The 25,117-nt window shown below is 36.7% G+C and overlaps 1 protein-coding gene across 4 annotated transcripts in view; it reads left to right on the forward strand.

Annotated features, from left to right (window-relative positions):
* The window catches only part of LOC145778708 (semaphorin-3E-like), a 45,719-nt gene extending 21,195 nt beyond the window's left edge, over positions 1-24,524 (forward strand). The window contains exons 7-22 of one of the 4 annotated variants that reach the window (XM_082590281.1): positions 645-758; positions 1,299-1,444; positions 1,817-1,940; positions 2,518-2,569; positions 2,848-3,013; positions 3,716-3,908; positions 4,296-4,378; positions 4,612-4,650; positions 5,721-5,884; positions 7,620-7,791; positions 9,804-9,903; positions 10,780-11,061; positions 11,417-11,668; positions 16,713-16,865; positions 17,355-17,411; positions 23,744-24,524. In XM_082590281.1, the coding sequence (XP_082446407.1) occupies positions 645-758; positions 1,299-1,444; positions 1,817-1,940; positions 2,518-2,569; positions 2,848-3,013; positions 3,716-3,908; positions 4,296-4,378; positions 4,612-4,650; positions 5,721-5,884; positions 7,620-7,791; positions 9,804-9,903; positions 10,780-11,061; positions 11,417-11,668; positions 16,713-16,865; positions 17,355-17,411; positions 23,744-23,775 (2,129 nt within the window). In that variant the 3' untranslated portion in view covers positions 23,776-24,524. Of the gene's footprint in view, positions 1-644; positions 759-1,298; positions 1,445-1,816; positions 1,941-2,517; positions 2,570-2,847; positions 3,014-3,715; positions 3,909-4,295; positions 4,379-4,611; positions 4,651-5,720; positions 5,885-7,619; positions 7,792-9,803; positions 9,904-10,779; positions 11,062-11,416; positions 11,669-16,712; positions 16,866-17,354; positions 17,412-18,088; positions 18,315-23,743 lie in introns of those variants that run through there. The other 3 variants (XM_082590265.1, XM_082590273.1, XM_082590289.1) reach the window with 3 other exon arrangements.
* The last annotated feature ends 593 nt before the right edge of the window (positions 24,525-25,117 follow it).

Genomic DNA, 25,117 nt, shown 5'->3' on the forward strand with positions numbered 1-25,117 from the left:
CAATCTTCTTCTTCAACAAATTGATCATGTTTGATCAGCTGTGATCTCCCTTATGAACTGCCTCCATTTTGTTCTGTCTTTTGTTTTTATTAGTGCTTCCGGCATGTTTTTTATTCCTGTAATTTGCTTGATATTGTCAAAATATTTCATTTTTTGTCGTCCTTTTGTTCGTTTGCTTTGCACCATCCCAGTTAACATTGAATTTTCCAACGAGTTGCTTCTTGCAATGTGTTGCAAGAAGCAACTCGTTGCAAGAAGCAACTCGTTGGAAAATTCAACTCGTTGCAACTCGTTGCAAGAAGCAAGAAGCTTCTTCCAACGAGTTGCTTCTTCACAATAGTCAGAGATGAAGAAACATCAGCTTCATTCCTTTTGATATATGATGAACAAAACAATTCTTACCGATCAACATGATACAGTAGCCGATCGTTTAAATTAAATTAAATGTTGTTTCATTATTGTGTAGCCTATGTTTAAAGATATTTGCTTTATAAAAAATTTTAAGCACATAAAAATTTCATCGATGTCCATCGAGGCGCATTTCACTTTGATGATATTTGTGTGAGTATTTTTTTTTTGTTCGCTCTAGCTGCTCGCAGTGTGGTAACACCCAAGCTAAAACTGTTGTCTTGTTATTATTCCAGATCCTCAACTGTATAGTGCTACGTGTGGGAGTAATCGGCGGTGCACACTTAACCGAGACATTAATGGAGTTTTGCGGTCTCCCACCAGTGCTAATGTGTATCTTGGTATTAACGGTGAGAACCCTGCTGCGACTCAAGCAGCAAAATTTGTCATTTTAACATTGATTCAACGTCTGCAGACGTGTAATCAATGTAATGTACGTTGGCTTAGCGTCTGTATACGTTGAATCAACTGGTTGGTGATTTTTGTACAACAACGGTCATTTTTATTTTGACCGAAATAATTTAGTGGCATTAGCCTACTTCTGTTAACTATGACGTTCTGTTAAACTTTAACTCGTCCATTATTGGTATAAATGACAGGGACCTATGTTTTATTATAAATTTGTACTGGAATCAAAAAGCATTTATTCGTATGGAAAACGATTTGTCTAATGGAATTAATATCAAGCGTGGATTACGTCAAGGATGTGCACTTTATGTTTTTCCAATTTATATACAGAAACGATTTTTCAACGCATTGATGGTTAGCAAGCAAAACTGATTTTTTTACATTGATCCTCTTTACGTCTGCAGACTTTGACGTCAACACAAAAGTTTTACTTTGAATCAATGTAAAAGCCAACAATCTTTTCATGTTTTTGTTCCTTTTAGATGCCAGTTATAGCGACATGTACCCTTCAAACAATGGCGAAGTAGTTTTTCTATTTTACCGAGACACCAACAACGCGTTTGTCAACGATCAGTTTGTGACCGAGGCGGTGATCGAGGAGTACGCCATGGTGGCGAAAGTTTGCTCGGTGAATGACTTTGTTTTAAGCAAAATTGTTGGAATCATTTTATTAGGGTGATCTATACTTAGTGTATGAACTACAGTGTCCAGTACAAAACAAAAAACGCTTTTACATTTATTGAGGTTCTTTTGTACCAAACGCTTCTAGAGGTAAGTCTATAATTTTACAAACAATCAGCAGTATCCTCATTTTTTTCAGTATCCGTTTATATTTGATGTATTTTGTTTTCTAGCTTTACTACTGCTTCTAAAACCTTATAAATAAACCATATAGCAAGTTTAGGCCAAACTATTTCCAGCTATTAAAAATAGCTGCTCTGATTGTTTCCTTTGCATCCTAAAACGAGTCGTCAGTCAGTTTAATCTCAAATTTTTACAGCGAGATGAAGGCGGGGTTTCTTTGCATCGTGGTAAATTTATAACCTTCATGACCGCTCGACTGATATGTCCTTTTCCTGGTGGATCCGCAACTGGCAATGCGAATGCATATTATAATCTATTGAGTGAGTTGTTAATAAAGCAGCGTTAATTAATTTCAAAAGTTTTAAGAAAAAAAAGGGGTTGCACCTAGAAATAGAAGGCCTCTGTCTGCAGATAGTATTTAGTAATGCCTTATTAGACACTTTCTAATCATAAAAAAAGAGTACGAGTCGTATAATTTAATTTGTGTGAAGCTACATTTTTCGTCAAAGGTTGCTGATCTTTTTGTTTTAACTAATTTCAAAAGGTTTGCTTTTTTTATCAGGCTTAATTAGACAGATTTCTCGACAGCATTTACGTTTTTCCTATATTTTGTAACGTATCGAATCATATAATACCGGTAATCGGCGATTTCTTAATGCACACAGCCAGTTTGGCTGTCGAAATCGAGAGGAAAGATACTTAAAGAAATCAATTTTATAATTTGAAATACCTTAAATACATTGTTTACCATTTAAAACATTTTAAAAGTACAATTTTTCAAAGAAATTTTTATGTTGTAAGTCTACCTTAGTAACCATATTAAAATAGGCTTCAACTTATTTTATTCTTAGAAAAATTGTAATGAAGTATTAATTAACACAAAAACTTGTATTTCAGGTTCTACATTTAAGCTTGGCGACACTGTGTACGGTCTGTTCACTCTTCCCGAGTAAATATTGCCCTTGTTAACTTTTGCACTAAACTTCGTGGCTTAACTATCCTTCACTTTTAGAATAACTCAGTGATTTAATTCGTTATTAGTGACAGATGCGACTGATGGCTGAGCGGCAATTTAAACGTAAACGCGAACTGTCAACACTAATTTACTAAGTGAAAGCCTGTTGCATGTTTTATTACACACATGCCCTAAAACAAAAAATAGGTTACTGACTGACAGGAAAGCTGGCAAGATCTTGCAAGATTGAAAGTGTCCAAAATTGTTTGTAGGTCTTGGGGTCTTCCTGCTAGCGCTATTTGTGCGTACAATCTCAACACGGTAGACAATTACATGACTGGTGTTGCGTCTGCCACCGGTTCCATAAGCTATTACGACCCGACAGAACTCAATACGACCCGGATTTACACCGGAGCAGATTCATTTGCTCCAGGTCAAGTAAGTATTAGTTTGTAAATTGCGATAGCTTCACTAAAAGCAGTTGTTTGCATGACGCTGGAACAAAAAAGTACTGCAGTATGCTTTTGAAAAAGCAGCCGTGAGTATGTGTATTTTATGGAAACCTCTGCTTCATACCTTGTTTTATGTTGGACTAAGCTGAACTCGAAAAGCTTCGGCAAGAGAAACATTAACATCCACCGTTTTTATAACAGTCTGTCTTTGCAACATCTAATTTTTATATCTCATTGTTTGTTGGCAACTTATTATCATAGCGCTGTGTGTGTTATGTAGCCTATTGTGCTATGTATCCATATTTGCGATGGATACATAATACATATCTGTGATGGATACATAACACTGCATGTGTAATGTAGGTTATCCATCGCAGATATGTGTTGCTCTTGCTCCTCAGCGCTTTACAAAGCAGACACTGTCAGTGCAGCCTTATAAAGATGCAGTCGTTACTATTCTGAATCCGTTTCTTTTGCTGAGTACCAAGAGGAAAGATTCAGTATCACTTTTGAAAAGTCTTTGGTATGACCCGACAGGGCATCGCACCCATGTCTACCAATTCGGAGGCAGACATACTAACACTAAGCCATCGAACGGGTGATGGGATAAAATAATTTTGTTTTGTTTTTCTCAGTGTTGTAAAAGAATTGTTTTTGAATTACACTCAACCTTACATCGATATTGCAGTGCCCTTCTGCCGGCAACCCTGGTACTCAAACGACAAGTGCCCAGTTTACTGACGTTATCAAACGAACGACCTTGCTAAGAGAAATTATTCCTCCACTGAACGGAAAGCCGTCTTTTATCACCACTTCCATCCGGTACAACTTAATAGCTGCTACAGAAACTGGAAGTTTCCATTGCATCTATCTGCTCAAACGTAAATTTCTCTTAGCAATTTTGTTAATTGGTTTTCTCACACAGTTAAAAAAGTTGTCGCACTTAGCCACTTACATCGTTCCAACGTTATGAATCGTTAAATCGATGTTTAAAAGATACCTTTGCTGGGTTAATAATTTATGGGCAGTCTTTTGCATGACGGTTTTGTTCGATATCACTTTTTGAACTCAGGGAACGTTTCTGATGAACAACGCGGCAGCCTGTACAATGTAGCATATGTAATTGGTTTTATGCAGCATGAAAAGCAGAATAAAACCAATTTCTAAAATGTACACTGTACAGTATATACATTTTCTATGTTGTTCCTTTTCTTAAAACCAACTTACAATACGTTTTTAAGATGACAATTTTTCAATTTCTTGATCAGGTGATGGGCATTTAACAAAAATTCGTCTTGATTCTTCCAGCAGCGGCAACAAAAAGGTTGTCTCCGAAACACGAGTTAATAAAGTAAGTCTCACTTTCATGCATTGTCCTTCCAGTTGGACTGCTTTGTTTAATTAGAATGTGTAGTCAAGTAGGCTTTTTACAACAATAAGAACAGCAAAGAAAACCTATAGAAGCAATCAATTGGTAGGTTGAAACTGTAACGTTTTGTGAAATGTACTGACAGTCGTCTACGTGTGCAAGTGATCTTTTATTTATTTTACGTGTTTTATGACTGGTTCTGTTGTTTATTTCAGATAATTGGCAACATACTTTCTTTCTCAATGAGTGACCAGGTATACATTTGTTAGATGTTATGTAGCTTAGAATTTGATGCAATTAAACTCCGAATAACAACATGTGACCGTTTTTAAAACTGTGTGATTGTACAGAAAACCGCAATCAACAGGCTTTGACAAGTTGTGACAAAATAAATTTGATACTCGGCGCTCGGAGCTACAATTAAAGTTATTTTCTCAGCAAACGTTTTCGGACGAAACAGGCTTCTAACTCCAATCAATTTACATCGGCTTTTGTGCAACAATCGTCCGCTGCATAACCAAATAGTGAGATGATCAGAAGGGCACCGGTTCGACACTGCTAGATAACACGTGACTGTGTCTCTAGCACAGCAGTTCTTAACCTTTGCAAGCTTGACGAACTCCCATGACATTTCCCAAGTTTACGTCAAAATTCAATAAAACTGTAAGGAACAACTTCCGTTTATTTTTTAAGATATGCAAAATTATTGCGACGATACCTGATCACCAACAACAAAATTAAATGCATTGAAGCAACGTCTGGGTTTCATCAGTAGCCTAAGCTTACCCTGGTTTAATTGTCGATACATGAACTAAACGTTCTTTATTGAAATGTCAAAATATGTTTAACCGCTAGCATTCTTCATCTGAACTCAATGTACAAAATAAGTCGGGTCTGTAGACCACAGAACGGCTGCGTATTAAACTTGTAACTTTATATAGCACCTTCGTGAGTTTATGCAAAATGTCAATTGCAAGTAAGTCATCGGACTTTTAGTGTTACAAACTTATAGTTTAGTCAAAAGTTTGTTGAATTTTTAAACTTTACAGTACAACACTTTTGTCGAAATCTTAAACTGGCGCCGTCGAGCCCCCAATGGTTCGATCGACCGTAGGTTAAAAACCACTGTTCTGGAAAGGTTTTTTACTAATATTCTTAAAGGTAGACACAAAGATTGACCTTTTTGCCTTTCCGTCTACTTAATTTACTACTTCACCCACAAAAAAAAATTAATGAAATTCTCGCCACGACAAGTTTCTGCGATAGCTCATCGTCATCTTTTTATCGCGATGAGATCAAGTTTCAACTGTTGCTTTCTTTTTAGAATTTAATTATCGTTACTCCCACGCAAGTGATCAAGAGGCCTGTCGCAAACTGCTCGATGCACACCAATTGTCGTAGTTGTGAAACCGACCCTCATTGTGAATGGGTGCTTAGTGGAGACTCACTGGAATGTGTATTGGATAACTCGGGTCTTTACGTCAACGCGTAAGTGTTCAGTACTTTGTCACATCGTCACCAAATGATATGATTTTTCGAAGGCATCAACTTTGAAATGCAAGGCGTGACTATCTTTTGCAGCGCATGTTGTTCGATTTCTGTAAAACCACAAACAGTATGTTTTAAATCCGGTTTTACGCTAGATGGAATGAATGTCACCTTTCTGGTAAACCATTTGAACACTGTGTTAATTATTATTTGCCACAAATATTTCAAATACTAGTTCCTGACACTGACGCCAATACAAAAAAGTTTATTTTTATTATTTGTATATGTCTGTGCATGGCCACCTAAGGATATGGCCTGATTTGTCACATTTTGCAGAAATTTCCAGGTTTTTCTAACTTTGGGCGAACGTTTAAATAATTTTTTTTAAAAATTAGATTTTTACGCTTTCTTTATTCTTTTCCCCAGATGACACAATAGGTTTTAACATCCTCAGATGTTGAAAAACAAAGAAAATTTGATTTCGAAGATTTTAGTCAGACTGTTAATTTTCAATAACAGTCTGATTTTGCATTTTTCAACTTACTTTTTCTCATTTGCTACTGCTTCCCCAAGGCAACAAAAAAGTTTTATGTCATTAGGAAACCGCAAAAAGTAAAAACATCTCAAAAAATGTCAGTCAAGCAGTAGAAGTAGCTGTAATCAAAATCTGCAAAATGTGACAAATCAGGCCGCATCTCCAGGTGGCCATGGTCTGTGTTAATTTTAACTGCAACAGCACGGAATCTGAAACTACAACAGTTGACCTCGATTGGAGAGATTTCATGTATGACGTAGATTTACACGGTTTGTCAACGAAACTAAGTGGTTTAAATTATCAAGTTTTCGGTGTACTTCTAGTCAATAATGCAGAGCCTCTGCTCCACATGAGTCATAAACTAGAAACTGCCAGGTTTAAACGTCACCAGAGACTTTCCCGGTCCGAAGTTAGTATTTTCTTACTCAAATATTCAGCAGCCTGTCAGAATTTGTAAACAAATCCAACAATTGTAAAAGAGCTAACACCTTTTAGCAAAATCTTTACGTAGGATGCTAATCATTGTTTTGTGAACTAAGATTGGCTGTTAGCGGAAATGTAAACTTGAAACCAACGTGGTGATCGAAGAAAATCATAGGTTTTATGGCTTTGCATGTTGTCTCAAATGTTATGCTCTCCAGTCTCCAGAGTAGTGACTATCCATTGCCAAAATAGTTTTGTAAACACAAAACAACACGGAAAGAGATGCTATTCTTCTTACCACACGGAGATTTCTTTCTAATTTAGGTGTGGTGTGTGGACATGTGGACATGTAATCTCTTGATAAGATTGCTCGATCTTATTTCTACCTCGGGCGTATTTCAAAAATTTACTGTATTTTGATTCGGGTTGCTCAGTATCAATAAACAGATGGACAGTTATAATAATCAATTACGTATGATACGTTCGAAAATAAATGTTTGTTGAGTTAAAAGCAGCCTATAATTGGCAGAACACTTTCAAAATCCGACTGTTTACCAATAATCAAAACCTTTAGTTTTGTTTTGATGAACATATTAAAAGCGCGTATAACATAAGATAAGTTATTTTTGACAGCGATTTATTTTGACATTGGATCGTGCATGGATACGTTGAACTGGTGCCATGGGATTGCCCAACGCTTTTGCCACTATCTGGATTTTGGGTATTGCACCGAGTGACTCCAGTTCGATCCCTAGCTTCATTCACTTTTTATTTTAGATCTTGCCCCTCGGCTCCCACCCCTGCTGGCCCGGTAACTATTGTTGGGTCTCCGCCAACATTGATATCGTGGGAAGCTTCTACCAGTCCAAGCGTGACCGGGTATTTCATTGAATTGTTAACAAAATTCAACGGCCGTGTCACCTTTCAAAAAATTCTCAAATCTCTACAGGTATGAATGATCTTTTTGGTGATCTAACCTTGAAAGCATTGTCTTATGCTTGGCATGTCCTAAACCAGGGTATTCAAAACTGACGATTGTCATTCCTGAGGGCAGCGCAACATAAATAACCCCACCATTAACATTGCACAAAAATAAAAAATAAAATTCTTCAACGATCATATTAATTGTGTTATCTTTGGAACATTGAGGCAGTTTATATTGCGGGCTCAGGAATGACAATTGCCAACTTTGAATATCGCGGCTACCGCTATGTCAGCCCAGCGAAGAAAGTTTGTTGTAATGGTTAATTCTGACAGTTTTTTATACTTGTAGAAGTCTTGGACCATTGACCCAAGCCAAGTCAAAAAGTGAAGTTTTCATTTTTTGTTGAGGGGTTGTGACATTGTAAATCATTCGATTCATTCAGTACACTAAATAGAAAGCTGTCCTTGAAGTAAGCTGCTGCTCAAGCGCACACCTCAGGCATTGAACCACTAATGCACATTGCACAGTGATTGAGAAGGTTTACACTTTAGAGTAAGATTTTAAATTAAGTGGACTGAAAAGCAAGGAAGCAAACCTTTGTATCTTCAAGTAAATCATTAAATGGATTTTCGAAGAAACATCCGGTTGCTCTTTATAGATGTTGAACGAAAGTACTTCTGAGCGTAGTAAAGCGTCACAAAATTATTCACTAAATATTAGGGTTGCCAAAAATGAACTTTGAGCTACATACAATTTAGTCGTTTTCTTGGGTAAACAATACAACAAACATGAAAATATCATTGTGATTACTGTCATGAAACATTTGTGCACGCCTGTGTGATGTTAGCATTTCAGAAATGCTGTATTTGCAAATCACTCTCTGGCAATGACCGAGGTTTTTTTGTCAATCATACTCGGATGTTGGATCAGAATTTTTGTACCTTTGTTGCATTAGGCCAGTGGTTCTCGAAGTCCGGAAGTCCGCGGACCCCTTGGGGTCCGCGAAGCGAATTCAGGGGGTCCGTGAAAGTTTCCGAGTTTGCAGCATGATTGATAAATTACGAAATTTAAACATTGACTGATGTGCTTTATTTGTGTATTACCGTGATTTTCAAACTGTAGGCTACATCCCAACGAACTGGTGCGATGTCCTTTGAAAGTTCAAAGGTTTGGTTTCTAACTAAAAAAATATCATATATTTTAAGTGTGTCGTTTCGAAACTCATGAAACATTTGATTCCATTATAGTTATTGGAGAAGCGATATACCAAAATTTCAGATAAAATTTTTTTAAGGGTCCGCGACTGCTTCGAAGGTACCAAAAGGGGTCCGCCAAAACAAAAAGGTTGAGAACCACTGCATTAGGCTTTACGTGAATCGGAAATTTGCGGATAGGTTTGCATCAACGTTGCTTAAACAAGGTTAGATTAAAACGAGGCAATAGAGTCGGAGTCGTGGAGACGGAGGAATTTTGGCGTATCCAGAGTCAGAGTAATTAAAATGAAGGCCGGCTCCGAGTCCGTCTTAACACAAAACAATAAAAAAAAATTTACAATTGTTTCAAAATATTATTTCTTGTTCTCCGTAGTGCGCTTTAAAACTTTACCAGAAATGAGAAGTGTTTGTTCTTGTCAGTTTTTGTGAAAGTTTCCGTTTCAATTTAGATCACAACTTAAGTGAAAAATTTAAACAAATGAAAAAGGACAAAAATTTAAAAAAAACATTTGGCAACCCCACAAATCTGGCAACAATGAAGTCGGAGTCGGTCAATAATAATAATACGAGTCAAATAAAAGTCGTATATTTTCTCCCGATTCAAAGCCCTGGACTAACGCTACAAACCTTTGATGATCGAGTCACTGAGTGTTTGAGTATTGTTACCAATGGAAAAAACATCGTAGTTGACATAACTTTGAGATCCTGTTTGAGCCTTATGTGTAGAAGAAGTGAGAGCGTTGCCCGGGCCTTAAATACAGTCTTGAGCACCTATCAAGTTTTTGTGAACTTTGTAATGTTTATAGCTTTGTTGTTGTTCAGATCGTCCCGACTTTTAGCATCGGTGCTACCTACATCGTCAGTGTCAAGGCAATCAATGGTCGTGCACAGAGTGAAGCTTCGACTGCCGAATTCACAACGGGTGGCTATAACTTGCAATTTATCTTGGTGTTACTCAATCTTTAAAACTGACTTAGTAGGCATGGTAGCTAAGTGATAAAACGTCTTTTCCAATCTTTCAAGTCCCTTTCAGTAAAAATAGCAACTTTTGCTGGCCTGAATGATGGTCTGGTTTCTGATCAAATGCAGTCAATGAAGAGAAATTATAAGAACTGTATTGTTTCTTGTTTTCAAGCAGAAGTGAGTTTAATGGATTTTACTCAAAAACTAACTGGATTTTAAAAATATCACATTTATAACCGGCATGGCAAATATTTAGATTAAAGCAGCTCAACGAATTATAAAATTGATTTTATTGTTTCAACATGTTGTATTTTAGTTTGCTTTTGTTGAAACAATGTACCTTACTTTCGTTCTCCTTAGGTCTTTTCTTTCGCGTTTTTGTTAATCACTACTTCTCGTTTGTTTCACGATGTATTTTGGTGCACGCCTTTTGAAAACATTCTTGCGATTTTGAATACAAGTAGAAAACTTTTCTATGACTGTTGTTGAATGAGGTAAAAACACAACACCACAGTTGTTTTCTTACTGTTGACACATTTTCGATTTCAAAGGCTAAACTCGTGAATAGGTCAAAACTGTGGCCTACGAAAATAGATGACGTAGACACCGTACATAAGGCTTCAGAACTGAGGCTGCAGGCAATTGCAGACAAACTGTTACTTGGGTTTTATGTTTGTGCGCAGTGCCTGGCCATCCATTTTCGTAGGCCACGCTTTTGACCCATTTACGCATTTAGCTTTGCTTTGAACCAGATTGCCAATTGAGTATGTAGGAAATAAACCTTGTTTGTATGAACAAACTACACAAATTTGATAAGGACTTTCTTACTTTGCAGTTATGGAGCGACCACCTATTAACGTCATCCGCATACAAGACACCTCTTGCACAGTAGCCTACGTGGAAGTGCTGGGTCCAAGTTTTTACAATATAACCGTGTATTTGAACCAAGGCAATAGCCTAGTTAGAACTTACCTTACTCCAAGATTTCAAGTAAAGTCAGAACAATCCATTCAGATTACTGGTTTAACACCAAATCAGGATTACATCGCTTCTGTGTTTGGCACTTCACCCTACGGAATGAAAACTCCCGTAGCCTTTTTGGAGTTTAAAACAAACAGTGAGTAATATAAATGAATTATAAGGAAATAGTTATCAAAACAATCTACTGTATCTATTCGATTCAGGCATTCAGCTTTTGACTTTTTTCGTGATTTTTCTCTGTTATGTTCTAACGATTTAAAATTTTAAATAATGCTTAGTAATTTGTTGATTCAGGCGCACAAGTTTCCCCGTTTTACATTTTTCAACGTCGCTTAAGATTGGAACGGTGTACACAGAGGCAACGGATGTTGCTTTTCGTGCGCAAACACTCAATGGTTTTATCAAATCAAGAATGACTTTAAATAGACCCCACAATGTGAACTACTTATAAAGTAACTTCATTTTCTAAATTTTAAAACCTATGTGTATAGCAAAAGCAACTACTACCGCTACTCCTATGGAATCTACGTCATTTTCCACATCAACAGTTTTATCAGCTACGCAATCAGACGAAGAACTGACTGTCGAAACTGGGCCTTGGTCAGTAAGACCTGACAGTCCACTAAATACAAGTTTACCTGCTAGCACGAACGCAAGCAAGAAAACCCAAATCTCAGTAGCAAATCAACTACCTGAAGGTGAAAATAAGCAGACAGTATTGGTTCAAGCTTTAGACCAGAAAGGTATTTGCATCTTTGGTTGCAAACTTCCAATGCATTTTGCATGATTTGTCGCTTACTGGGTGCGGTGATGCATGCTTCTTTGCCTGTGGGGAAAACACCAGCTTGTACCTTACTTAATATTGAACTCAACTCTGTAAGGGTGGTTCAATGATAATTAATAAGGTGGTTCGTGTCTTGTTTTTCTGTTGAATCTGCTCTTAAATAATTAATTGTTCTTTATAACTTTTCATCTTGGTTTTAAGTAATTTCATTATTCCCTCATTTTTTAATGTGAATCACTCAAACACATTTTTTTGTCACTGCAATTCAGTTTTTTTAATCAAGTTATCTTGTTGTTTTTAACGTGCAAAATAGAATTAAAATAGCAGTGCCGATTCCAGAGAAGACTACTAAAAGTAATACAGTTCAGGTCAGCCATTGGCTAAAGCAGCCTTTGCACTAATGCTAACACAATAACACTTACTTTTCAATAAGTAGGCCTATAGTGTATAGAGATAAAAACATGCATTCTGTTCCATCTCATAACAGCATGTGATCTTCACCTCTCACCAGATGGACATTCTGAAAACAAACAACTGTTTAAACCAAATTAATAAATCATACGCCTGACAAGTTTCTAGCCCAGATACTAAGTATATGACTGACGTTGTTCATCATCGGCCCTGCCTAAATAAGGCGTCAATTAGACGGTTACGGTACTGTGATTCTCCACAACAATCTGTAACGTGATTTTCTACAATATTTTTCTTATGAGGTTTGCAGAATGTTTAATACAGTAGTCCATATTAATAGATTTTAAAAAGTTTCCAAACTTGGACGCCCTCGATGCCTCTGACCAAGAAGTCGCCCCATTATTACAGAATGTTCAATTCCGCACTTACAATAGACTTGCCCAATAAATATCATTTGCTTTTTTATAATAGTTCTTATCAGGACGCCAGGGGTACACTCAGATAGCAGAAGTGACCAAACTTACGCCTGTACTTTGTTGTTATGTGGCCTAAAATGTCATGCTCATGCATGTTGCATATAGTGGCATTCAAAGCTGCACAAAACATATTGAATTTATTGGCCCATTGCAATTCTAAGTTCTGCTCATAGGCTGAATTGCACTCCTATGGACAATCTTGTTGTGTAACTCTCCGTCCAAAAGAGAAAAACAGAAGAAACACTCGTCGTTTGAGAATCACATGCCTTTTTGTATCATTTTTTGTCTGTTAATGGATGCGAGCACTCACACAAAACTTATTTTCATGCAGTGATCACACGTCTTCACTAAAAGTTTTTTTTACGACGCAAGACCACTAGGACATTTTGTCCTCGTGGTTTATATTCAACTCAACTTACAACTTCTATAATATATTCGACTCAACTGCATAAAAGCGGTGACGCAAAATAGTGTTTTAGAAAGTCGTAATTGACAGGGTCACTGACAGTGGCGTAGCCAGAAAAAAAATTTGGAGGGGCCAAATATTTGATGAATTGAAGAGAACGACAAAGTGTTTGAGTTAAGACATCGCCACCTGATGTGCAGTGGCGTATCCTGGTTGGTTAAGCAAGGGAAGCAATAAAGCTGATGGGGGGTTAGAGCGTGCCGAAGGCACGCGTATTTTAGGGGGTCCGGGGGCATGCCCCCCCGGAAAATTTTTGCAAAATTACACTCAAATAATGGATTATAGCGCTTTCTGGAAACACTTTCAGGGTAATATTTGTATGAAATTTATAGGCAGATAAACAGCTATTAACTTGTTAGAGGTAGCTGTTACACACAAACGGGCAAAAACTGCGGCTAAAATTAGAGAACACAAAAAACCCAGCTACACAAAAACCCAACAGAATAAGCGATTCTGAAATTGCTTTCACAGATTAGTTTAAAGAAGCGTAAATCGCGTAAACTTTGCGCGATTTACGATTTGCAAAATTTATTGGTGTCTTTCTGTGTGTCTAAAACAAGTCCTGGGGGGTGTTAATAGCCAGATGTGTTGGAAAACGTTATAAATTTCTACAAATTTTATTATATTTTCAACAGAAGGTTCAACTTTGGAATCCAAACTTTGAAAATTTAGGGGGGGCATGGCCCCTTTCGCCCCCCCCCCCCCTGGCTACGCCTATGGTCACTGACACCGCGTTTTTTGATCAAAACGTTCATGATACCATGACCGACTAACTGCATTAAATTTAACAAATTGATGTTTAATCATTTCATTGTGAAATGTTACTTAAGCGCCCAAACCGGACTTGCCAGGTAGCCGTTTTCAAAACTCGTTTTTGTTTGAAGCATTTTGTAACAACGTAGTTCATGACCGCAAATGCTGGTGTCAACCAAACTTCACAAATTTATTCTCCTTTTTTTCTTTCATACAATTTCTTACATAACTACTATGCGTTAAGGTAGATGCCTGGTAAATGGTCTTATTTTTTTTTTTTGATTTTATACCAGCATGTTTTCATTATTATCGTCAGAACTTAGATCTTACATCTTAAAATATGTGAATGGTGATTGGTGTCGTGTTTTTCGTGATACGCTGTAAGCTTGTTGCTTTTTAACAATCTATAAGTAAAACCAGTTGAAGTTTCGGACTCTTGATTACGACACAAAACTAGTTGCCAATCGTTTAAGTTTACTAGTGCGCAGTGCTGAAATATTTTGAGGTTTTAAAATGTTTCGTTTCGATACAAAATCTTTTGCTTTCATTTTGTTCTGTTTCAAATTAAGCTCTTGTAAAGAATTTCGTTTTGTTTGGACCGAAGTTTTTTGTTTCGAAAAGCCCTGTTATCAGCACAGTAACGAGATACAGATCAGCTGTAGCCATCACCTGACTTAACCCCCTGAAGAAGTCAGTCATGTCTGATTGACGAAACGTCGAAGTAAATACTTTTAGTCTATTGAAATTTAAGATAGTACAGTGCTGTAAGTGCAACAAAAATTTTCCAGCAACTCATGTTGTCTGGCTGATGTCTTTAACTTAGTAAAGCCTTTGTGTTTGTCCCAATCGGGTCCAAATATCAGTCTGCTAAACATTGAATGCAAACGTTGTCCAGGGAAGATCAATAAAAGACATGAAAAGACAATCACTCAGGATGGGAACAAACTGGAAGTGGTTGAAAAGTTCTGTTTCTTGGGAGATGTTTTGAGTATGGATGGAAGAGTGCAAGATTCGGTAATATTAGGAATAAGAGCTGGTTGGAAAAAAATCAAAGAAGGGTTCGGAATTCTGTGTGGAATATTGCTTCCCCATGAAATGGAAGGCATTGTTTAGGCTATAAGAGATGCATAAGAAGTACAATATGCTATGAAGCTAATAGATAGGGTACTAGGATCAAAGATATGAACAGGATAGAAGCAACGGAAAGGAGCATGCTCCGAATGATCTATAAAAAAAAATTAAAAGATAAAAGTAGAAATGAAAGTATTTCAAAGATGACCCAAGTAAAAACCATCCTGAGTTTCTTAGAAGCCACCGTTTGCTGTAGTATGGGCATGTGGAAGGCCTATGTCTGATGACAAGGCTCTAGTAATGCCAAAAAAGATTTCTGTCCAGAGAAAGACAACTGAAAGACAAAGCAAGAGATAACTAGAGTTGGTGAAAGATATCAATGCGAGGAATTTGGATAGGATTAACCCCAACAATCGGAATGCAATGCCAAAGAGCTGCAACAACTGGTGGACTCGTGCTAGTGGGGACAAACGCCTGGAATCACCTATTAAAGAAGAAACAAAATGGATGGTGATGATACCATATAGGCTGACTCTCAACTGACACCTGCATTCCATGTAGGCTACTGCACGATGTGCTGACGAATCCTGTGAAGTTGTTTGGTAGCCCTACATTCAAGTTTATGTTACATGCCTATAAACGTTTTCAGTTGCAAATAGGCTACTGCTCAGAAATATGTGTAGGCCAAAGGCAAAGCGTTGCGCAAGTCACAACAGTTAGGCTACATAATTATGAAAGATTAAGGAATGTTGCAAGTTTATCTTCGAACTAGCGTTAAAGCATTCCAGTGAGTGACAAAAAGGAAACACCTTCAGAGTTGGAAACCAAAATCGAAACATGTGCTTAAACCATGAAAACCTTAATCACAGAGACAGGAAAAATCTACAAACACTGCCTTTAAAAAACATTGTTTCTAGAAATAGGCGATTGACTTATTAATTATGAACTAATTCGTGGAGGGGCCAGAGAACTACTAGAAGCTTCTTTGTCAGAAGTAAATCATAAACCTGATTGATCTTAATAGTAGGTCAATGCTGTCTGGATCGTCTAAAAAAGCCTAAAAAAACGCCTTCGTGTATAAATTGGCATTAAAAAAAACAAGAAAAATTGCAGAAAATTGTCAGGCTACTGGTACTCTATTACGTACCGTAGCCTACTCTATAAGAACCAAGACTAAAGACGCCACAAAGATCTTTAAATTGTCAAATCCTTGGATGTGCCACTTAATTCTCAAAAGAAGTTGACTGCTATGTAAATTCTAACCAAGCGGAAATTAATTATTATCAATGCCTGAATTAGACAAATTGTAGCCTACGTAACCACGGAGATACATTCTCATCCATTCCAAAATCCAGCGATATTTTAAGTTAAAAAAAGTACACAGCAACTCCTAATTTCACACCTAAACAATAAATTTGCTGGTCGGCTTTGGCAAAATTGTGTTTTAAACTGATGTGACACTAAAAGACTTCAGTGAAGCAATAGAAACTTTTTTATTATGTCAGAAAAGTAGTCTGTTAGGTACCGTTAGGTACCGTTAGGTACCGTTAGTCTAGTTAGGTACCGACTACCGTATCACAAACAGTAAATTTTTTTGAAATGTTCAACGGGGTAAACGTTATTTTTAGCACTAAAATTAAGATTTTAGATATTTATGCATGTGTCTTCACATTTCGAGGGGGTTAGAGCAAAAATTTTGATCTAAGTCCCCCCCTCCCACTAACCTAAGCGACATCAGGAAGCATTGTATTTCTCTTTTTGTCTGCATGAAATTTTCACAAGTTTTCCACACTTCATGCTTTAATGAAGTTTTCACGTGTTTATAGATGACATTGGAACATACCTGGCTCAAGCGAATGGAAATGCAACGGTATTCCTCGCCGTTCTTGTTGTTGTTGCGGTGGTGGCCGTGTTCATTTCAATTGTTTTCTTGCAAAACCGCTGGAGTATAGGAATGGGAACAACAGAAATTAAAACCAGTAAGTTTTTGAAAATGCGTTTTATAGAAAATCTGCTATAAATATTTGCAATAGGCCCATGTAGTCACGAACTCTTTAATTAGGTTTTGCTGCTGTTGTTGGAGCTTGTTATCACCCGCATTGCTCCCATGAAAAGTTTTTGATTTTGGTTATTATCCTGACTACCTTTTTTAGAGGTTTATATTTGTTTATTGCAATTGCAAGGGATATCTGACAAAGTGCTTCACAGGAAAAGCGGTAACAGCAACCTGGGTAACAAGATTTGTTCATTTCACATCGTTTGAACGTCGGGCGTTGTGTCGTGTTGCTCAGATAGGTTAAAACTACTCATTTTTTTTCACTGGCTGCAGCAAAGGCTTGAGCTGACTGGGAGAATCCAAACGAAAAAAAAAATTTGCACTTTAATATGTTATTGACATGTCAGCTAATCAACCTTTACGATATATTAAATCTCATGGAAGAACTTTAACGAAATATTTTTCCACGCAGATGAAATTAAGTTGAAGAGAAAGTGGTTATTATTTTGGTCTATACAAGATGACAAAGGTAAGCTTTCTATCCACTGCTTCTGTCGCTGTCACTTTCATCTAAGTAAAAACACGTGATGGCATCACATTCGTATGGCGAATTGCGAATAACATAATGCACCTCAGCAAAGTAGATTTAATTTAACGACGAACCAATTTCAAGATTTGAAACATACATTTCTAAAGATAATAAATGATACGAGCTATGTAATCCTTCTGAAAAAGTTTTCAAGGAAGACAAAGAAAGCAATGATCCGTGAAAAGAGTTATTTATGAATGCAATGACGCAACATGATCCATGTGTGCGCTTGCTCGCGCACTTCTGCATGCTGGAGGCATAAAGATAGAATTTAGCTTAGAGGTACCTACCCAGCCAGCAAAATGAGCAGATTAACCGTTTTTTACATTTATTCAACGTCTGCAGACGCCAAATCAATGTAAAAAGGTTGATTTGCTATCTGGGTAAGTTTTAGCGAGGGACACGAAGGTGGAAGTTGCATATAGGCTGTAGTATGTGTAGCCTGTAGCTACTGAAGTAAGGGGGAATTGAAACTTTAAAACAGCTTTTTTTACAAAAGAATGCAAAACAATTTTCACACTTAAATTCAATCTTCTTATAATGCCTGAACATGTTGTTTCGTATGAAAACTAACGTCACAAAACATAAATTAAAACCATTTTTGTATAACGGTGCAGAAAATGAAGTGACTCCTGGCAAGGCCACCAAGAACGGTACTCGTAGAAGATACGAACCAGCTAACAGCAAGCCAGTAGGCTATAGGAAAAGTTGATGGCATTTAAACTTGAATAGCATTGCGAGCAGCACATCATCCTTCAAGTTTTGCTGTTAGCTATCTGTGGGTGTGTGGAAACGTAATGAGCCTCCGTATAAAAAAAAAGCGCAGTTATGTATAAAAGCAGTTCTGGTATCTTTAATGCGTGCTTAAAACTTATTCTGAAAAATTCTAAAAGTTTCGGACGTGTACCAGTCTAATCACTCAAGCACGCACTTTTTCAATGACACGGCGCTTATCCGGAAGCCAATGGCCACCTTCAGGTTAAAATTAGTTCACAAAATCTTTTTTTAATTGTTTTCTTTCCAAGAATATTATTTCAAATTCTAGTATTTTATTATTTTGGTTTTAAAGCAACATGTTAAGCTCATCTTTAAATCACACATTTCAGTGAAAATTAAGTTATTCTACTGTTTAAGTAATTACACATTACACCACAGTTTACCAGTAGCCTATCTGAGGTAGGCTATAGCCAGCATCCTTACCAGCATCTCGTTTGTTGTAGTAAACCTTATCTTGGTTCCAAGAGACAGGATAGACTTAGCTGCCACAGGTTATTGTCACTTATTTGAAGCATCTTTATCAAGGTCTCAAGTTTTGGTTGAAAATTATATTTTGCATTCACATTTTAAATAAGTTAAAGACTATCATCACTCTTCTGCTGTTTAGAGTTTACTTGTTCCAGACTTATAGGCTGCTGAGCTTAATCAAAGTTTCTTTGGTCTAAAGCAGGGGTCACCAAACTACGGCCCGCGGGCCGGAACCGGCCAGTGAACTTATTTCATCCGCCCGCCACGTGCTGCGGAAATAACAGCTGCACTACAACTGTTAAGGAAAAAAGTTACTAAACTTTTTGTAAAGGACTGACGTTGCTGTTCATCATTAGGCCGCTACATACGGGGACAGCCTAGGCCAGGGATGTCCAACCTGCAGCCCGCTAATCATGTTCACTTCAAGTAGTATTTTGAACTTTGGATCTTAGCCTAATTAAAATGTACCAGTCTGTTGTCAGGGGCGTAGTAATAGTATAGTATGGGAGCAACAGGATTATATATAAGTCCGATTATATCTAACGTTCGATGCTTCAGTAGAGCAGCCACCTATAAAAGCTTTCAATTATTGTTACCCAAAATGAAACAGTTCATGGAGAAAAAGAAACAAAACGTGAACTTGATAGAAAATGAAGAATAGTTGAATGATTTGTCTTTCTTAGTTGACATCACAGAAATGCTAGCTGAACTCAATTTGCATTTACAAGGGAAAGGTCAGTTGTGTACTTCAATGTTCGAGCGAATAAGTAGCTTTACCATGAAATTAAAACTTTTCATAGTAGGCCTACAACTGAAAGCTGGCGCAGTTGCATATTTTTATAGTCTATCTGAAAGAGCTCAAGACTGTTCTGTAAAATATGAAAAGTAAGATAAGTTATGTGAACTACTGGTTTACTTGTAGAATTGAAGATTTGCTCGAAGAATTTACAGTCAGATTTTCTGACTTCAAAAGATTGAAATTGAATTAAAATTATTCAGTGACCCAGTTTCGTTTCAGTGTGATAAAGCGCCACTCGAGTTCCAACTTGAACTGATTGAACTGCAAAGTCGAGAAAGTTTGAAAACTTTACTCAGAGAACACAATCTTCCTTTATTTTATAAGAATTACATTCATGTAATGAAATTAATAAATTAGTTAGTTTGTCCAGAAAATTATTGTACATGTGGGGCAGCACACATTGTTGTGAGCAGTTATTTTCATCTATGAAAAACATAAAAAACTGCAGAAAGAAACAGACTGACCGACTAACACTTAGCAAACATCCTAAGAATCAAGACAACGTTCTTTAATGTAAATTGCAAATGTTGATAACATCTTAGCTGGAAAACAATATCAAAGATATTGTAGAAATAATTTTTTGTTTTTTTCTATGTATGTGTTATTTGTTCCCATTTTCAAAGATGAAATTAATGGTTTTTAATTGTTACTTTATGTACCCATTTTTCTTGAAATGTAATAGATTCTGCGGCCCATTGAATCATTTCAAGTGACAATGCGGCCCACTATAATAAAAGGTTGAACATCCCTGGCCTAGGCCAAATTTGGAAAGATGAATGTTTTTTCAAGAGCACGATGCCTGTAGTGTAGTGTATCACAGTGCAGGAATAACTTTTCCAGCAACCTTTCGATGTTCATCACAACTTTGCTATTTCACCGCTGACTTTGTTATTTATTGTGCTCAATTCAAGTCAATGGAGATTCTAAATAGTTGTGTATCTTTTCGCAATTTGCATCCGGCCGCAATTAATGTCGCAGCATTTCGGCCCTCAGAGAAAAAAGATTGGTGACCCCTGGTCTAAAGTTTATGACGCCTTTGGAACTAAAAATTGTTTTCGATAAGTATAAAAGGCCTTGTAACGCAGCAACAGTTTACATGCTGCATTTTTATAAATTAGAAATCAATTCCGCTATAGCCTAGTTATGGTATCTTCTTCAGTCTCACAACATCAAGAGTAAAATCCAAATTCTCTCAGACTCGGATAGCATAGTGGATATTTGGAGTTTACTCCTACATTATTCACACCACATTGTCAGAGATTTCTAGACAGTTTGGTATTTTTCTAGTCTGGCATCCCTGTAGCTTACATAGTCTACATCAGGGGTTCCCAAACTTTCTGTTCATCGGTACCCTTTGGTCAATTTATAGATTCGCTCGTGTACCCCCAAAATTTTCTCTTATTTTTGGCTTCAGAAAGTTTAGATATTGCAACAAATTAACAGTAGAGCTCCATTAGAAGACTGCATACATGATATTTTGTACCAGTCAAAGCACACAAAGTTATTCATAACAATGTAATCCAAGGTTAAACAAACACTACAATCAATCAATCAATCAAACAAACAATATATCGGCTGAATAAGCCCAGCAATCCTAGCTAATGTGATGGATGAGCCTGCTTTTTAGCAACAAGCTCATTAATACGAGGTGAAACATTAGCAACAGCACAACGAAGATCATGTTCAGGTGTTTTGAGCTGTGATCTGTTTTTTGATTTGATTCCAAGCAGCACTGAGAATGTTGACTCACACAACCATGTTGATGGAAACAACAACAATGCATGAATAGCAGGTTCCACAATCTTTTTGTACGACTTGCACATCGTAAACCAAAAATCATTTAAATTAAACGTATTTGCTTTCTAGGCTAGCCTTTGTAATTACGGTTCTCATAGCAATCAATCAGCTGTTTTGTCTTGTGTGCTGTGATTGGACAAAATAAGTCATGTGAACTTGGTAGTTACTGTAGTTGTACTAGTTAAAGCTTCTACTGGGATGAAAATGTGACTTTACTAAGGAGTTCTTAATCTCAGGTCTTCAAATTATTAACATCATCAGGTGATAAAAAATATTTTAAAAATATATTAAAATATCTTGGATATGGACAGCTTTGTCTGATGCAAATAAAGATGCAAATAAATTATTATCATTTAAGGCAGGTTAGAAGTTATGGAAAGAATATCCTTATACTTAATCTAATGTACCCCTTGAAAAGTCGAAATGTACCCCTGGGGGTACATGTACCCCAGTTTGGGAACCCCTGGTCTACATTAAATGTATTTTAAGAAGCAAGCTATGACTATTCATGCACCGAGGTCCGAGAATATCTGAAGCTGAGTTTTTTATATCACATTTTTTGTTGAAAATACAGTGCACTGTCAAATTTCTAGCAAGTTTTGCTCGTGGTATCCTACTGTAGTTGGTAGTTTGAGTGCAAATCTAGGAACAAGACTCATTATCTTAGAAAATTAAGCAGCTGAAAGTTAATAGCAGAATGTCATACTTTTAAAAACTCGAAGGAATGCCTGAGCTGTGGTGCAGGCAAAGAAAATAGACGTATTGTGATACGTTCTGACGTTAAGGTGTTGTTTCGCCAAGTCACCCAATTGTCATTGCCAGCAAAAGGCCTTACATTTTGATACCACCTTCAATAACAATCTTAGTTTGCTTACGCTTATCTATATCTTGAGCTAGATTCCTTGTTTTTCATTTGAAAGTTTTAGCTGACTGGATGTCGTGTCGGTTTGACGTTCCATAACTTTTACCACAGAAAAAATAGCCAGAATAAAAAAAAATTAAAACTGGAGATGTTGGCTCAGACTGCCAAGAAAACAGACAAACTTTTCCTCCAAGAAGATGTAAATTCCAAGCCAGGCTATCCGCTTAGGTTGTCTAGCCTGTGCATCTACTGGGTGTAGCCCAGCAGATATTAACAAAAAGTAGGGAAAAACATGTCCTTGTTTAAGGTGTACTACTGTACTTTCAGTATAAACATGAAATAGACCTACAATGGCTTGTAAAATAATCAGATTATTTACTTATGTCATCACTCATCAGTTTGTTTTGTCAGTAGTGTTCGTTTAAAGCGCTATCTACAAGGGTTCTACTCGAAATTGATCGTTTTTGCAATTCTTTTAAAAAGCAAGCCTGAAAAAACAATTTGCATGCTTGATAAATTATAAGCAGAAATCGACTGATGAAAATAAAAAAGGGGTCGAAAACATATTTAACACTTCTTTGCAACGTTTTTAGGCAAACTACACTTGCAATGCGATAGCTTTGGCCTACATCGTTGTGGCTTATATCAGGCTTACTTATACCTGTACGGTACTTAGGGATATTTCAGGGAAATCAAGAAATCCCTGGGATAAGTTATAACGTACCGAATGGCAGTTATTGCAAACCTTTAAGTTCAAGAAACATTTTTTACTTGAGCTAGTAGGCTATTCTTTCGTATTTTTTGCCAAATTGCTCATTATTAAACCTTAGGCTACATGATGATTTTGGGATTTAGGTGTAGCCTATTTTCGTTCTTCTTACCTTGGATTATTTTAACATTAGACACATCACAAACAATAAAAGTTATGTTGCTGACTTGCTGCTGTATGTTGGTGTACGAAATGCAGGAAAATTGATAGGATAAATATGAAAAACACAACCACAATCAGCAAAAATGGGAAAAACTAACCGGAAAAGGCGATCTGGTGCTATGACACTTCCTCAAATGGCCGATCAACCTATAATACAGAAAGTAATCACTAAGAAAACAAATCAATAGCTTTTTTTCCCTAAAAGTCTGAACCTTAAAACATTTGACCAAGCTAACACAATTACACAATAGTATTTCAATAAAATTTTATTTATGTTGTGGAACGGGTTGTTGGTTGTGAAATGAGAGATGTCAATTCTGACTAACGACAGTAGGTTTGACAAATACCGTCAGGCAACAGTCCCGTTGGTTTAAAATACGCATCGAAAATCGAATTATTTCAGCAAGCAACGTAATATTTTGCATGTCTTGATAAAGCGTTAGAAAGTTAATGATATAATTCCATTCTAAGATCTTCCATTCCTTTCCATCCTTGACATTTTCCATCTTCCATCCCAAAATCTGTCTTCCATTTCATCTTGCATCCCATTCCCTGACTAACCGTACTAAACCAACATTCATGCTCGTGTTCCTAATAAGAATGCTTCAATTAAAGAAACATCTTACATTTTTGAAAAGGTCGGGCCGAGTTGGAAAAAGGTGGTTCATAGACGAGCGCTTTGTCATCACAAGCTCATGCGCCAATTTGACGATTGAAGAGGAGAATTGGAAGCAATTACTCAATTTGCTAGTAGGCCTACCGTACTTAACTGACTGTTATTTATTTTTTTTACTGAAAAGCTTATTTTTTCAATTTGTATTATGTAGAAGCCTCATCGTGTTATCGAAATTATAATGGAATTTTTTTATTCAGCCTGCTGTTTGTCAAACATCCTCGGCCATAGGCTATGGGGTGGTAGTCTAGGATTGTTTAAAACAAAGTTAGCCTACTTCATATCGTTGCAAACTTCTTTGTAGCCGCTTGCTTTTGTTTCGAATTATTTTTTATAAAACATTTCGTTTTGTTTCGACCAAAAATTTCGTACAGCAATGGAGAAAAATTCCGTAGCGTAATAGATAGCCTAACAAGACTAGCCCACGTAGCCTATTTCCAAAAGTAGCCTACAAGCACAACCAGCATATGCTTTCCCATACATTTGTGAAAACTAACTATCTTGTCTTTATTTTAGACATAAACCATAAAATTTTGAGATAGGCCTATGTCAAATTTTATTTTGATTTGTTTTAAGCAGTTGCGTAGTTGGAGGAGGGAGCAAAAAGAGACATCGGGTGCAATAGCCCTACTAATGGACGCCAAATTCAGTTCACATTTAAAATAACCGTGTAACCTAGGTTTACTCGAAGCGTAAAAATACTGTAGTCCACTGTAATTCTAATTTCAGCTTTTCTATCCTAAAAATCCTGTAGGCTAAAGCAGTGGTTCTCAATTTTTTTTTTTTCTTGGCTGGCCCCTTTTGGTGTTTTCGAAGCGGTCGCTAACCCCTATATAATGTTTATCTGAAATTTTAGTATATCGCGTCTCTTTAACTACAATAGTTTATATGATTTTTTTAGTTAGGAAACCTATTCTTTGTGCGATATTTTTTGAAACTTTAAACAACGCACCAGTGTGTTGCGACGTAGGCCTACAGTTTGAGAATCACTGTAATACACAAATAGAGCACAATCAATTTTTTATTTCGTAATTTAGCAATCATGCTGCCAACTCGGAAACTTTTACGGAATCCTTTGGGTCCGCAGACCCCCGGTTGAGAACCACTGTTGTAACGCATCATGTGTCATGGCTCACACGTTGTAGACGCATAAAATGTTGTTGTTAAAATTATATGGAAAATTGGTTTCGATGGAAAACTGTATTGTTTTAATTTTGTTTCGAATCATGTTTGTTGTAAAATTTTATTTTTTATTTTTAATGACTGCCTATTTATTTCTTCAACCATTCGAAATGCTTGTCCTTTAAAAATACGTTATAGGCTATGTGGCCATGTGACT

This window comes from Aplidium turbinatum, chromosome 1, assembly GCF_918807975.1.
Source record: "Aplidium turbinatum chromosome 1, kaAplTurb1.1, whole genome shotgun sequence".
Classification (NCBI taxonomy): domain Eukaryota; kingdom Metazoa; phylum Chordata; class Ascidiacea; order Aplousobranchia; family Polyclinidae; genus Aplidium; species Aplidium turbinatum.